Below are 15362 nucleotides of genomic sequence, written 5' to 3'. Positions count from 1 at the left end.
AAGTATTTTTGCCACTCATGTCAATGGGGTAGATTATTAATCTCATATTTGTTTTGACATATGAGTGACAATATACTTAAGTCATTTACTTAGTTCATGTCGAACAAGTAATACATGTCAAGCATAAGTTATCAGATAGTATATGTCGAGCGAAGGATACTTAGTATGTGCCAAGTAACTAGTAAGTGTCGAGCAAATAGTATGTGTCGAGTTATTTAGATGCCAAGTGATCAATGGATGCCAAGTTATTCAGAAGCTAAGTTACAACATTGAAGTTGCAGTTGATGCCGAGCATCAAGGACTTCAAATGCCGAGTTATACTGTTTTGACATAGTTGTTTGTAATGGCACAAACTTGTATGTATACCATTTTTGGGCCGACTTAGGGATTGCTTTGCAATCATTGATGATGAGGAAGAATCGTAATTTTAAATCACCATGCATTACATGCATCCAATCAAAAAAAGGGAAAGATTAAGCGACAATATGGATGGATCAATATCGTTGATTCATACCTAACCCTAAGTCACCTAGGTTTTCTTAAGGAGGACAAACCCTAAACTTTTTATAAATGTTGTAAGGAGAAAGGAGAGAAGTTTGCATGTGCAAATAGAGCATTTGTGGTGACTAAGGAGTTATAATTTGAGTTACATTACAAAATCAGTTAGAGGATAATATAGGAAAGGAATTATAAGACAATAGAGATACGGCTGATCATAAAGGATCATGTACACATCAGAAAAGAGGTGATCCGACATCAAGCAACCAAGTGCCAACCAGAGGATCATTGGGTGAAACATTCTAACAGGTGAATCGGTTAAATCTCTTAACAGAGTAGTCTTGTCAGGTTGTTGTAAATCCTTTAATAGGATGCTTACTTCATTGTAAGTTAAAGTCCTTTTACCAAGCACACTTTTAACATGGTGTTGAAATCCTTTAACAGGGTAAGATCTAACAATCTTGTAAGACTTTAATAGGGAAAACCTTTCACATGGTAGATCATATTTCATGATCACCTTCATTAGATACACTTGATTACTGCAATGGTGAAGATTTGTGGGTGTCATCCCCACTTCAATTTTACCTTCTCCTTGGAGGCTTTCTGGGTAACCAAATATCTTGTGTCATACATTTGTTGAATGTTTTACTTTCATGCTATGGATGTATATGCTTAATTTAGTATTTCAGTTTATATGCATAGACTGTGAAATGGATGTGCGGTGAATGTTTTTGAGATTGAAAGTTTTAAGTGCTGATTCACCCCCACCCCCTCTCAGTTTATTTACCTGTTGTATTTCAAACAGAATTTGAGAATCGTACAATTGGAGAGATTAAATACTTCTTGGGGTTGTAGATTTACATAACAAAAAATTAATTTTCATATCACAAGCTAAGTATCTTAGAGATTTGTTGAAAATATGTGGATTGGGAAATTGTAAACTTGTTGGAAGCGTATGGTAATTGGATGCAAGTTATTTAGCAAAGACGAATCCTCTAGTGCATAACAAACAAAGTACAAATCTATGATTGGTGGATTGTAGTATTTGATACATACAAGACCTGATATAACAAATGCAGTTGGAATTATGGTGAGATTTCCAGAATATCTGAAAGAGACACCTTGCAACGCAAAAAATATTTTTTAGATATTTGAAAGGAACACTTGATTATGGTTTATGGCATAATAGATCACATGATTTCAAATTGTGTGCGAACACTAGTGCTGATTGGGCAAGAAGTGTAGATGTTAGAAATAACACTAGTGGTGGAGCATTCTTCTTGGGAGGAATATTGGTTTCTTGGCTAAGCAAGGAATATGATTGCATTTCACATAGTACAACATAAGTAGAGTATGTAGAAATAACAAATAATTATAGTAAGATTACTTGGATGAAGTAGATGCTAAAAGACATTGGAATTGAGATTATTGGGCTTATTATCATACATCATGACAACACAAGTACAATGAGTACGTCAAAGAATCCAGTTTTACATTCAAAGCCAAAATAGATATCTATTAAGTATCACTTTTTGAGAGAGAGCGTTGCAGAGAAAGAGATCATATTGGAATATGTTAGCACAAAGGAGCATACTATAACAGACATATTTACAAAATCTTTGGCTAAGGATACCTTTGAGTACTTGAGAGGTATTCTTGGGGTTATGCCCCAACCTACTCTAGATTAGTTGATGCAAAGATTTTATCAATCCCGTTGGTAAACGATCACTATTTCTTTTATCTAGACTGGATGCTTGATGCTTCTCCTATGGGACAATATCTATGTTTGAGCCAAGCTTGGTTTTAGAAATGATTGAACTTAGAAAATTGCAATAATGATACATTTTCCATTCATGTCAACGAGGGAGAGAAGTGTGCATGAAAAATATTATCTTGATATATTCCTTATGGGAGAGTAATGCATTGATTGATATGACAAAGATATTGGGCGAGTGATGCACTTAGTGTTGTAATTATTTAATATTGTGGAAATCACATTAATCAAGTACCCAATATCAAGTGTGGGGTTAAGGTGTTCGGTAGCACATGGTTTATGTAGTATCACTTAGTGGTTTCGTGGAAGCTTGTTTCTATAAATTTTTTTCAGTGATAGTTGACAAGGTTAGTTTGACTAGCACTCATAGAGGTTGGAATCATGACAGAATATGTGCGGTTCCACACTTTTTCACATGGAGTGCTTGTTGATGGTTGTGGTTTCAAATACTTTCATAGTGTTGCATTTTTCATTAGTATATTAATGACGAATTCTTTTGGAGGCTCAATTTTTCTCCTGTGAGGGTTTTCTAAGTGTATATCTCCTGTCACATTTTCATGTGTATGCTGTCTATTCTCTATGTATGGATTCAAAGTGTCTATATATTTAGCAGTTCATTATATAGATACAAGTTTCCTTATACCCTTCTCACCAATGATTCAAAGTCTTTGGTGTTAGAACAATATTTTCTTGGTATGAATTCATATTTCCAAAGCAACAGCATACCTGGGTGCCCAAAAATCACAACCATCAAATGTAGAAACAATATTATTCTTCTTCTTTTCTTAATTTGATGCAAGAATGAATATTCCCAATCTATCTTTTTAGACTTCACAAAAGTATTATTACACTGCATGCATTCAACTTATATAAGTGTTAGTTTGAAAACCCTTAATAATCACCACATAACCTCTTCTCATCTCTCATCCACCACTTGAGAAAATAACTTGCATACCTAAATCACTTAGCTTACTTCTTATAATTAGGCTCTATGCTAAACCTGAGATATGCAGGACACCTTCAATCCCTTACTCTATTATCAGGAAATTAGATCTCGACACTTCCATGACTAACAATATCCAAGTAAGAGTTCTTACCCAGATACTCCATCCCACGATCAAAATCATCATACTTTGAGAACTAACATTTGTAAGAGATCATGCGGAAAGAGGCACCCAAGTCAATTAATCACACATATTCTAATGCATGTGTTTTCAAGACAATGATAATTTTTTTTGAATCATTTAGAGAGTTTTCTCAAAGTCAAAATCAAATAAGTCATTTTTACCTTTCTTTTTCTCCTCCTCCTTGCACTCTTTATAGACACTAATCTCATTTATCACAATTCATGCATTTTACCTCTGTCTTTTTAATAAGAGACTTAGATCTATTGAGGGACTTGGATTTACCTTTCGTCTTGGCCTCTGTCTCACCTTCTCCATTTATCTACAATAAGCAATTAGGTCCTCCTTAACTATCAGAAAAAGGTTTCGTCCACATCTCTTTGGATAACAACAAACAACCACACCTTCATCTTGGAAGTGGTTGTTGAGCTTCTAATGACCATCTTATGGTGATCCCATGAGTTCGATAAAGAATGCAGTTGAAGCATGCATTTATCTTTTTTAGTAACTTTTACAATAACAAAACTTAGCCAAACAACTAACATATTAAAAACATTCACATGATCTACAATGAATCCCAATTCCTCCATGTTTTGAGAATATAACTTCTTTCTCAAGAATAATTGATTTACCAAGGATTTCTGTTAATAAAAATCTCAATATTCTTCCAAAGCTCGACAAAGGCTTTTTCTTCACAAAAATTTATAAGCATATAATAAGCAAAACATAGTCTTATCAAGCTCTCATATTTTAAATTGATTATATCTCATACATCATGAGTTGTAATTTAATGCTTCTTTACTGAAACCACAACCCATAGATCTTTGACTACAAGCATGTCCACCATTTTGAATTTCCACAACTCAAAATCATTGCCATTAAACTTCTCCATCTATATCATGCCGAATGCGCTTGCCATCTCAAAACTACAACAAGATTATGAAACCTTCCCTTGCAAATTTCATCTCGAACAAGATTTGCACAAAAAAATTGTTCAATCCAACAAGGATAACAAAGTTGGCTAGACGTTGATACTAACTAAGGAGAAAGTAGGGAGTGGACAAGACCTTCCCAATGAAAAATCTAACAAAAAGGAATGCAAAAATGTCCTACAAATATTTAATTAGTTATAATTGAAATGTACAAAAGCAAAAATAGTTAAAATTGAAATGTACCAAGAGAGCATTGTTCTAACATAACGGTTAATAATAGGTCCTCTCTGCTTAGAAGTACTTGAAAACAAAAGAAAGGGAAAAGCGCGCCTTCATTTAAACTGCCTATTTTCAAATTAAAGCATATACCAAATTCCTTGAAACCTCCATTGGAAAACATCGCCTGGTTGGCTGCGCAGTTGTGAAACGAAGAGAGGAGAAGATGAAGGAAGACAGTTCGCAGTCACAGTCTGCTCAATCGTATCGGCTTTCTACTCGCATGCAAAGAGAAATTAAACTCCTCCACAGCGACCCTCCTCCGGGAATCTGCGCCTGGCCCGCCAATCAGAATCTTCTCAACCATCTCGAAGCTCGTAACCGTCAAACCTTTGATCTCCTATCTTTACTTGAATTCTCCTACATGTACTGTCTGCTATTGTTTTAATGGAGTAGTTAAGGTTCGATCAGTTGCGTTTCGATCCAATATTAGGGTTTCGTGCAATATTACTTCATTTTTTAATAGAAATTGTAGGACAATCCACTAGTTTGGGACAGTTGAGGTTCTGGTTGAATATTTAAGGTTTTGATGCAATAGCCTTGGCTGCAACGGAGTAATGGTTATTTTTGTGAATAGAATTTGGAGGACCATGCAGTAACTATAGCTTTAATGTTAGAGTAAGGTTTTCGATGCAATTATGGTTCTTTTTTTCGGAGACATTCGAGGACAATACTTAGTCGTGCTCTGATGTAATGCTTATGACTTTGATGCTATTATGCCTAATTTTGTAGCTGAAATCGAGGACAATGCAGTAATTGTGGTTTTCAAATGTAATTATCAGGGTTCCGATGCATTATTTAGGGTTTCAGTGCAGTTTTGCATAATTCGTGGATACTAGTGTTTCTGGAAGATAAACTATGCGATTTTTAATATTAGTGCATAGATCGCACTCTGTGATCCATCAGATGAGGAAAACAATAACATATTACGAAATTAGGTTCTTTATAAAGGAGGAGAATAGAATAGGCAAACATAACAAATTTTAAGGCGAGAGAAGTATATCAGAACCACAATAACAATGAAAATAAGAAAATTGATATTGAACTTAAATCTTTATGCGATCTTTGATTACAACATTTACTATTCATTTTTCTTAAAGGTTTATTAACTTTATTTAATATCCTTTCACCTCAACTCTTGCTTTCGTGCCAATTCTCCTCTACTCCTTTATATTGGACTTAATTCTGCAATCTCACAATGTGGTAATCGCTCATTCCAGTTTGCAATTGCTTATTTAGGTTACAGTGGAATAGTTAGTGTTGTGATATAATATCAAACGATGGCCTCTAGGTAATCCCCTGATTTATGCCTTTTAAATAAAAAAATATGAGTGCATTTTCTTCCCAAAAGGCTATGATTTTTCAACAGAATATGGAGGAAAGTGCACTAATTACAGTTGGAATGTGGTAATAATTTCATCCAATAGTAGGTTTTAATGCAAGAATACACTATACATCCTTTTCTAGGATTCCAGATTTGACTCCCCGCAGCCCAGCCGCTGGTCTGCATTCGATCTGGGGTTGGGTCCAGTCCTGATCTGAGCCTGGTTTCAAATTGGATTTGGTTGAGTCTACATTTCCATTTTTTATCATTCTACCAAGTGTTTGTCAACTCAAGGTTTGGGGAGATGGGTCAAAAGTTATCTGTGTTTCCACCGTCACCTTTGTGTCTTGCCTTCGCTTGTGATGGAAGGCAAAGCCAAATCAATGAAATCTATTTTCGAAGTTTTGTTTTTACTTTTGATTTATCTTTTCAAATAAAATTTGATTTTATATATTTTATATATTAAAATAACTCAATTTGTTATTTACTTCTGTGATTGTTTGATTTGTTAAAATTTAATATTTAAAATGATTTAAAATGCAATTTGAACTTATATTGTAATAGGTCTACTATTTATATTATTATTTTTTGATTGGTAAAAGATTATGTTTGTATTATATTAAGAAATGCGAGTTTACAAAAAGTGACTAACCCAATAAATACAACTGTACAGTATTCTCTTTACATTGCCCACATACACTTTCTACTGTATCAGTAATCTCCCATCCACATACTATATATATATATATATATTGTACTTCAGGCATGTAAAACAAAAAAGGGCTGATATACAAAAGCAATAAAAATCAACAACAATTCAGATTCGATTATCTTTTCCATCCGAGTCTCCCATTCATCATCTTTTGTAAAATTTTCCTTTTATTCTCCTCAACACCTGCTCTATGGAGAGTCCTGCCTCCTTTAGATAATCTTCAATATGTTATTAGCCTGGTTGAGTTTGGGCTCTTCAATCCTCTTTGTCTGGTGCAACACTCCATAGAAAGAAGGGACACAATGGTGGCTCAAGCTTAGCCAAACAATCTACTCCCCGCAATGAGACTTGACACCCTTTTCAGCTATGGCCATGGCAATAAACACCCACATACTAGAGCACCATTCCCCTCTTATGGTACTGTTCCTCATCCACCTGGTCTCGTCTTTGCTCCCAAATTCAACCCACCAAGCTAAAAACAGTGAGCCGTTATCTGAATTGGTGCGATATCTATGTTTTGTTTTCATTACCTCATCACCAAACATCTTCAGCATATGCAAAACCATGTTATCATCAATGCTAAAAACATTTTTCAACCTCTCATCAGAAATCTTGCCATGGAAAGCAAGCTGCTGCTTTTAGTGTGCAGCATGAAATTGGCCTCGATCTTTAATGAGAGCTATTTATGTACTAAATTATACACTTATTTATCCCTTCCACATGGCTTCATTTCCATTGCTATATTCCACTTCTATACCATTTTTCCATTGTATGTTGCATATATTTCAATATATATAAGTAATATATATTTTAGTTGTTCAATTAAATATATGAATAATTAATATTTGATTGTATTTACTAACATTTGTAATGCCAAGATAACTAATATTCATGCGGAGGAGAATTAGAACATTAAATATCTTATTACCTATTGTCACTATTATGCCTAACTTATGGTTGCTAAGAAAATGGGGTTTGTTGCAGAGGCTCGAACACACAACCTCACTTATTCCATCTTACCTTCCCACCATTGGGTTGTGTGTGCTTTTCAGTTCTGAAATATATAATTTTATATCTACCTGAAACCTTTCCCACTATTAGCAAATGGGAGGCCCCTGGTTTCAAGCATTCAACTCTTATAAATTCTGCAAGCCTACCAATATACTGCATCCATCACTTGGTACTACAAACAATTTTGTTTGTTATGGAGTATAAGCTGGGTGAGAATTCTATTATAGGGAAATTGGACACCGGTGACATGCAATGTTGACCTCCTATCTATTACGTTTACGTGCTGAACACATCAGCAGACAACAAAAGCATTAAATGGGAACTAAGGGCTGAGATAAAGGAAGGTGCAGCACTTTGTTAAAGAGCATAGCTTTGCTGATTCTGATCCAGGTAATTCTATTATCGAATGATACTTTTCTTGGGGTAAAAGATCTGTTTCAGTATTGGATTGAAACAATTCCTAGTACGAGCAAATTGGAGGACGGTGGTTTGGAACATCAATTTCCTATCTTTTCTCTTCGCATGCTCAATAATCTGCAAATATATAAAAGATAAACAAACTTATCTTGACATGAACAACCACCATTTCTTATATTTTGTTGCCGGCTGTATCTACCTACAGCCTATAAACAAGGTTGTACATAAGCTATTATTTTATTTGTTACAAGCAATATCTATTCTGGTCCATATTTGTTATAAGATGCGTATCTATAAGCAGCAGAAAGAAGACTCGATATAATTCTGCATTCCATCTGTGAAATAGAATAATAAATGTGCTGATCACTCCAGCGTAGCCAATGTTTTGCATTTCACCACCTGACAGACTGAGTAGGGGACCCACTTCTTGGGATGTCTGGTGTTTTTTCTTTAATTAATTTCAGTTTGGTGTGTTTAAGTTTTTATAGTATAATGATTCATTTTTGATTTAATAGTTTAGCTTGGTTATTATTTCCATATTAGTTTTGCAATCTGATTAGTATTATAATTATTATTGGGCGAGATGGTTACTAAGATTCTATCATATTTTCACCCATCTAATAGAAATAATTCATATTGTAAATTTCTGATCTTGAATTTTACAGGAAATTACTATGCAGATTATTAATAGCTCCTGTCATATTCTAAGTTGCTGTCACGTTTTCATCAATAGACATAATTGAAAGTCAAATCAGATTTGCATTTAGGAAATTATTGTATTAGGTCAGTTCATGCATGATGTCCTTTTGGTGCTTGTATGTAATGTCCCCATCTTTTTAGCAACTCAGTGGAGTTCTTGCCTTGACATTTTCTGAAGGCTAAGTGGAGAAATAAGGAGAAATTGATTAAATTAATTTCTTATAAAGTCATTAAATAAATTAAAATAAAAAGGTGACTTTATATTTAATTAATTGAGAGTGCATTAATTATTGGAAGGGGGAAACTTCTAGTAATTTAATTTTCTAGAAGCACAATTAATTATTGTATTGTAAGAGAGAAGCTTCTAGCGAGTGCATTAATTATTGGAAGGGGGAAACTTTTAGTAATTTAATTTCCTAAAAGCACATTAATTATTGGAAAGGGAGAAACTTCTAGAGAATGCAATTGTTAAATATTTTATTTCCTTCTAGAAGGGTGAAGGAAAAGTATAAATAGAGGTGAGAGCTTCATTGTTTATCATCCGATTATTGTGAATTGCTTTTGATATTAAGTTGGGAGAAGAAACTAAGGTTCCGATTTCAGTCAACCATTGGAGAACGTCAACTCTTCAGTGTTGCAACCATTTGAGGTGGTGAAATATTCATTGAATTTGGTATTTAGGAGAGCTTCAATTTAGGAGTTCTATTTGTGCTTAAATTGGAGAATAGATTTTGGCTGCTACAGTACGTATGCACGATGCCACGCTACAATATTTATGTTCGATTCATTTCTATTCTTGGGCATCACTATTATCAGGTTCCTCTTGCAACTATTAGTAGTTATCATTGTAATTTATAAGCATATGATTTTGCTGTGATAATTTAGAATCAAATTTTGGCATTACTATAGTCATTATTGTATGGAAAGTGTTTGTCAAAATGTCAGTTGGCTGTAGGTATTCATTCCATATCTAGTTTCCATGTATATGCATTGAAAATACCAAAAGAACTGCACTTGCATATTAGTTCATTGTAAGAGGCATTGTAATATCATTCTAAATTTCTTAGCTTGGAGAAGTAGCATACAAGTGTTTGACAATATTCTTTGAGCTTAATTCAGTCAGTTTGGGCAAGGGATATTACATTGGTATTAGAGCTTGCTTGCAAAGTGTTTGACCAAATGCCAAACAACTGAACTAGAGAAGATTTTGGTGTTTGAAGAAGTTATAACCTGTTGGGGTTACTATATTGGTATCAGAGCTAAATTCTGCCATCTTGAGGGTTTAGCAATCACATGCAACAACTTGGAGTTGGCTCTCACAGATTTTTGACTAGCAGGCAAGCTTTATTTGACAGGAAACAAGATTTTTACAGGCAACCAAACACTATAGGTGATAGGCAAGAGCATAGCCCACCAAGAAACAATAGGAATGAGGATCAGGAAACAAGGGAATTTTACAGAGCAATGGTTATAGGACAAGAGCAGATGGCTCAAGCTTTGCAGACACTCACCACCATGGTTGAGCGCATGAATCCACAGGATAGATGGAATCAGGAACAAGAGGATAACAAGAGTGCAGTGGGATCACTTAGAGCTCATAGTGATAGAACTCTTTCTAGAACAATAGACAGGCCCACACGTCCTACCTTTGTTAGAGAAGAACCGGTACAAGAACTAATTGAGGAAGTTGAGGATGAGACATTTGCAAATATTCTTATGGCTGCAAATGAAGAATGAGAATTATTGGCACTGCAGATTTGGGAGAGGATGACTTTTGAACGCTTTTTAAATCAGAGAAGAGAACATTACAGGTCACTTAGATAGGATAGGAGGCCTAGGGGTCAAAATAGTGAGCTGAAGAGGGCTATAGGCAAGCTTACTATGCCTACATTTGATGGGAGTGGAAAGATGACAACTCAAGCTTGGATCCATAAGCTTGACACATTTTTGGCACTAAGGCCAATGATAGAGATTGAAGCTATCAAATATGCCACTTTGCATTTGGAGGGAGTAGCACATGATTGGTGGTACCATGGTATGGTAACACTTCAACATAATTAGGTGACAGAGTACCAGGACTTTGTCGATAGGTTGGTTGAAAGATTTGACGAGAAAGATTTGGAGGTTTAATTTTGGGAATTAGCACAGCTGAAACAAACAGGCAACTTGGAGTATTTTATTGGTGAATTTCAGCGGTTGGTAGTTATGGTGTCAAACATTTCAGAGCGTAGATTGATAGTTCTTTTCATTGAAGGCCTATCCGAACCATTGAGAGGTTGGGTAAAAGCATTTGATCCCATTTCTTTACAGGGAGCTATGAAAAAGGCAAGAAGTATGGAACATGCAGTCCCAACAAACAAATTTCAGTCCAAAAGAGCATCTTCTAGTAAGGATAACAAACCATTTTACTGATTTTAAAAATGATTCTAAAGATAAAACTTCCGCACCCTTTGACAGGGAAACATTAAATAATTTGAGAAAGAAAAAATTTCTACTGTAAGGGACCCTATGATGCAAACCATGACTGTCCTCTTAGACCAAAGGGCAAAGCTAACAGAGTTATGTGGGCATACTATGAGGAATCAGAATCAGATAATTTAGACCAGCAATTTGATATAGAGGAAATAAATGGTGAAAAAAAGAAAGACAAGGCTGAAAACTTGTCCAAAATGGAGTTCAAGGATGGGGAAGGAGATGAGCAACTTAGGGAAGCTCTTCTCACTAGTATTAAGCAAGAAGGATCATTTCGAATGAGAGGAGTACTTGTTGGACAACGAGATAACTTTGGTTGATATCGGTGCTACTCATAATTTCATTGATGCTAGGTTGGTGAAAAGACATGGCATACAAACAAAGGAGTTTGAGGGAATTAGAGTGAGGGTAGCTGATGGCTATGCGCTCAATTGTGATTGTAAGATCACTGGACTCCCATTGGAAGTTATTAATTATGCCTTTAACGCAGATTTCTATGTTGTGCCTATGGGAGATATAGATATAGTCCTTAGAATGAGTTGGTTGCACGATATTGGTGAGTTCACTCTTAATCTCAAGGAGATGGAGATGAGGTTTAAAGTAAATGGGAAGACACAAATTCTTAAGGCAATTAGGAACAGTGATTTCAAAATGGTCTCTTTCCAGAGGATGGCTAGATTGATTCGACATGATTAGATGGAGTGGGCAGTAGAGTGCATGTTAATGCCATCATAGGAGGGAAAGCAGAAGACTGAATATCCTCTTGATATTCAAAAGCTTAGAGTTAAACACTCTAAGGTGTTCAATGACATTCCACCAGGTAGACTACTAGACAGGGGTATTGAGCACATCATTGAGTTAGAGGAGGGGGCTAAGCCTATCATGATTACACCTTAAAGACATCCGAAGATTGAAGGATGAAACTGAAAAAACCATAAAAGAGTTACTTGCTATGGGCCACATTAGACCAAGTAAGTCTCCTTTCGCTTCTTCAATGGTGTTGGTGAAAAAGAAGGATGAGACATTAAGGATGTGCATTGATTACAGGGTGCTTAATAGGAAGACAATTAAAAACAGGTATCCCATTCCCAAGATCGATGAGTTGATAGATGAGCTTCATGAAGCTTGCTTTTTCTGAAAAATAGATTTGAGATCAGGTTATTAGTAGATCAGAGTTAGAGAGTAGGACATAGAGAAGACAATCTTTAGATGTCATTGTGGCCATTTTGAGTTTGTAGTTATGCCATTTGGGCTAACTAATGCACTTGCTACTTTTCAAACAACAATGAATAGGGGTTTCCATCCTCAGTTGAGGAAATTTGTACTTGTCTTCTTCATGATATCTTGGTGTATATTAAATCTTGGGAGGAGCACTTGGTTCACCTTGACACGGGGTTGGATATATTGGGCAAAGAGTCCTTATATGCAAAGGAGTCGAAATGTGATTTGGGTATGACAGAGTTGTTGTATTTGGGTCACATCATAAGTGCAGAAGGCATACGCATGGATCCTGAAAAGATTCATGCCATTGTGGAGTGGCTTTCATTGGTGAACCTTACATAGTTGGGGGGCTTTCTTGGATTATGTGGTTTCTACAAGAGGTTTGTGAATGGATATTCTAGGCATGCAACACCCTTGACAGAGTTGATGAGAAAGGGAGCTTTCTTGTGGACTCTTGAGGCATAGGAGTGTTTTGAGAAATGTAAGAAGTTAATGACTCCCTGTCCATTGTTAATATTACTAGATTTCATCAAACTTTTAGAGCTACATTGTGATGCTTCTGGAGAGGGCATTGGAGCGGTGCTTATGCTGGAGAAGCACCCTATTGCTTATGAGAGCAGGAAATTAAGAGAGCCAGAGTGGAGCTTCAACATATATGATAAGGAGATGTTAGCCATTATGCATACTTTGGCTAAATTCAGCCAATATTTGGTAGGTAGCAAAATTTGTATCAAAACTGACCATAATAGTCTAAAACACTTTTTTGGGGCAGTGAGATCTCAATGATAGGCAACAGAAGTGGGTGAGGAATTTACAGTCCTATGACTTTGATATCACATATTTTAAGGGGACACAGAATGTAGTTGTTAATGCTTTATCACATAGGCCTCATTTGAGCTTATTCATAGATATATCAGAGGATTGGAGACACTTGATCCTTGCAGAATATGCAAAGGATGCGTGGACCGCCGGATTCATAGATAGAACTATTCAAGACAGGAGATACACCCTTGTGAATGAGCTCATCATTTACAAAGGGCGAATATTTTTGGTTCCAGGCTCAACAGTGAGGAGGATGGTTTTGAAATCTTTTCATGATTTCCCTATGGCAGGACATTTTGGTTTCTACAAGACATACCGGTATATTAGAGAGCGCTTCACATGGAAAGGGCTCAAAGTAGAAGTACTTCAGTATATTAGGGAGTGTCTCACTTGCTAGCAAAATAAGCAGGAATTCTCCTATCCAGGTGGCTTACTTCAGCCACTTTCGATTCCTAATAGGAAGTGGGAGTGTTTATCTATGGACTTCATCACAGGACTGCCTAGAGTCCAATGCAGGGACTGCATAAATGTGGTTGTGGATCGCCTTACAAATTTTGCACACTTCTTTCCGATCATTGCTACATATACTGCTACATAGGTGGCAGAGTTGTTCTTCAAGGAGATATTCAGACTACATGGCTTACCTTAGAGCATTGTGAGTGACAAAGATAACAAGTTTATGAGTCATTTTTGGCAGGAGCTATTCAGATTGTGTGCGACAGAGCTCACTCCGAGTACTAGCTACCACCCTTAGACAGATGGTCAGACCGAGATAATGAATAAATGGGTGGAGGGATATCTCAAAAATTATATAGTAGGGCAACAAAAGTCATGGGTAAAGTGGATTTATCTTTGTGAGTATTGCTACAATACCACTTATCACATGTCTATTTAGATGTCACCCTTTATGGCCTTGTATGGGTATGAGGCACCCAATTTTATGGATTTGCTTTTGAGTGACAGTAGAGTGCCCAATGTAGGTGATTTGTTACAGGAGAGTCAAGACATTGTTAAGACTCTCAAGGATAATATAACCAAGGAATAGAATCAGCAGAAGCATTATGCAGACCAGAATAGGACAGAGCTGATTTTTGAGGTTGGAGATATGGTGTATCTTATGTTGCAGCCTTACCATCAATCTACTCTCAAAAAGAGTGGTGTCGAGAAACATGAGCCACGATACTATGGTCCATTCAGGATTATTAGGAAAGTGGGAGAGATGGCTTATGAGTTAGATTTGCTAGCAGAGAGCAAGGTGCACAACGTGTTTCATGTGTTACGCCTCAAGAAGGCTCTAGGGCATCATATTGTTCCTTCTATAGTGCTCCCACCCTTGGATGATGAGGGAAAATTGATATTGGTGCTAGAGGCTATCATTGATTTCAGGGAAAGGAACTTGAGGTGGCGCACTATAAGGGAGTATTTAGTGAAATGGAAGGACCTGCCAGTAGAGGATGCGACATGGGAGAATGAGGAGATTTTGCAGCATCCGGACTTGAAGTTGCTTGAGGACAAGCAATTTCAAGGAGGGCGGACTGTAATGTCCCCATCTTTTTAACAACTCAGTGGAGTTCTTAGCTTTGACAATCTCCAAAGGCTAAGTGGAGAAATAAGGAAAAATTGATTAAATTAATTTCTTATAAAGTCATTAAATAAATAAAAATAAAAATGTGACTTTATATTTAATTAATTGAGAGTGCATTAATTATTGGAAGGGGAAAACTTCTAGTAATTTAATTTTCTAGAAGCACAATTAATTATTGAATTGCAAGAGAGAAGCTTATAGCGAGTGCATTAATTATTGGAAGGGGGAAGTTCTAGTAATTTAATTTCCTAAAAGCACATTAATTATTGGAGAGGGAGAAACTTCTAGAGAATGCAATTACTAAATATTTTATTTCTTTCTAGAAGGGTGAAGGAAAAGTATAAATAGAGGTGAGAGCTTCATTATTTATCATCCGATTATTGTGAATTGCTTTTGATATTAAGTTGGGAGAAGAAACTAAGGTTTTTGATTTCGGTCAACCATTGGAGAATGTCAACTCTTTAGTGTTGCAACCATTTGAGGTGGTGAAATATC

At 36.0% G+C, this 15362-nt stretch overlaps 1 protein-coding gene across 1 annotated transcript in view; it reads left to right on the top strand.

Moving 5' to 3' along the window:
• The first annotated feature begins 4632 nt into the window (after window positions 1–4632).
• LOC149551002 (uncharacterized) overlaps window positions 4633–15362 on the top strand; it is a 33823-nt gene continuing 23093 nt past the window's right edge. The window contains exon 1 of the mRNA XM_089786554.1: window positions 4633–4921. Within this exon, the coding sequence (XP_089642680.1) occupies window positions 4771–4921 (151 nt within the window). The 5' untranslated portion in view covers window positions 4633–4770. The remainder of the gene's footprint in view (window positions 4922–15362) is intronic.

The sequence above is a fragment of the Cupressus sempervirens genome, chromosome 6, assembly GCF_028749045.1.
Source record: "Cupressus sempervirens isolate cs-2001-9-10 chromosome 6, ASM2874904v1, whole genome shotgun sequence".
Taxonomy (NCBI): Eukaryota; Viridiplantae; Streptophyta; class Pinopsida; order Cupressales; family Cupressaceae; genus Cupressus; species Cupressus sempervirens.
The sequence above is the reverse complement of the archived record's forward strand: the minus strand, read 5'-3'. Positions and strand labels throughout refer to the sequence as shown.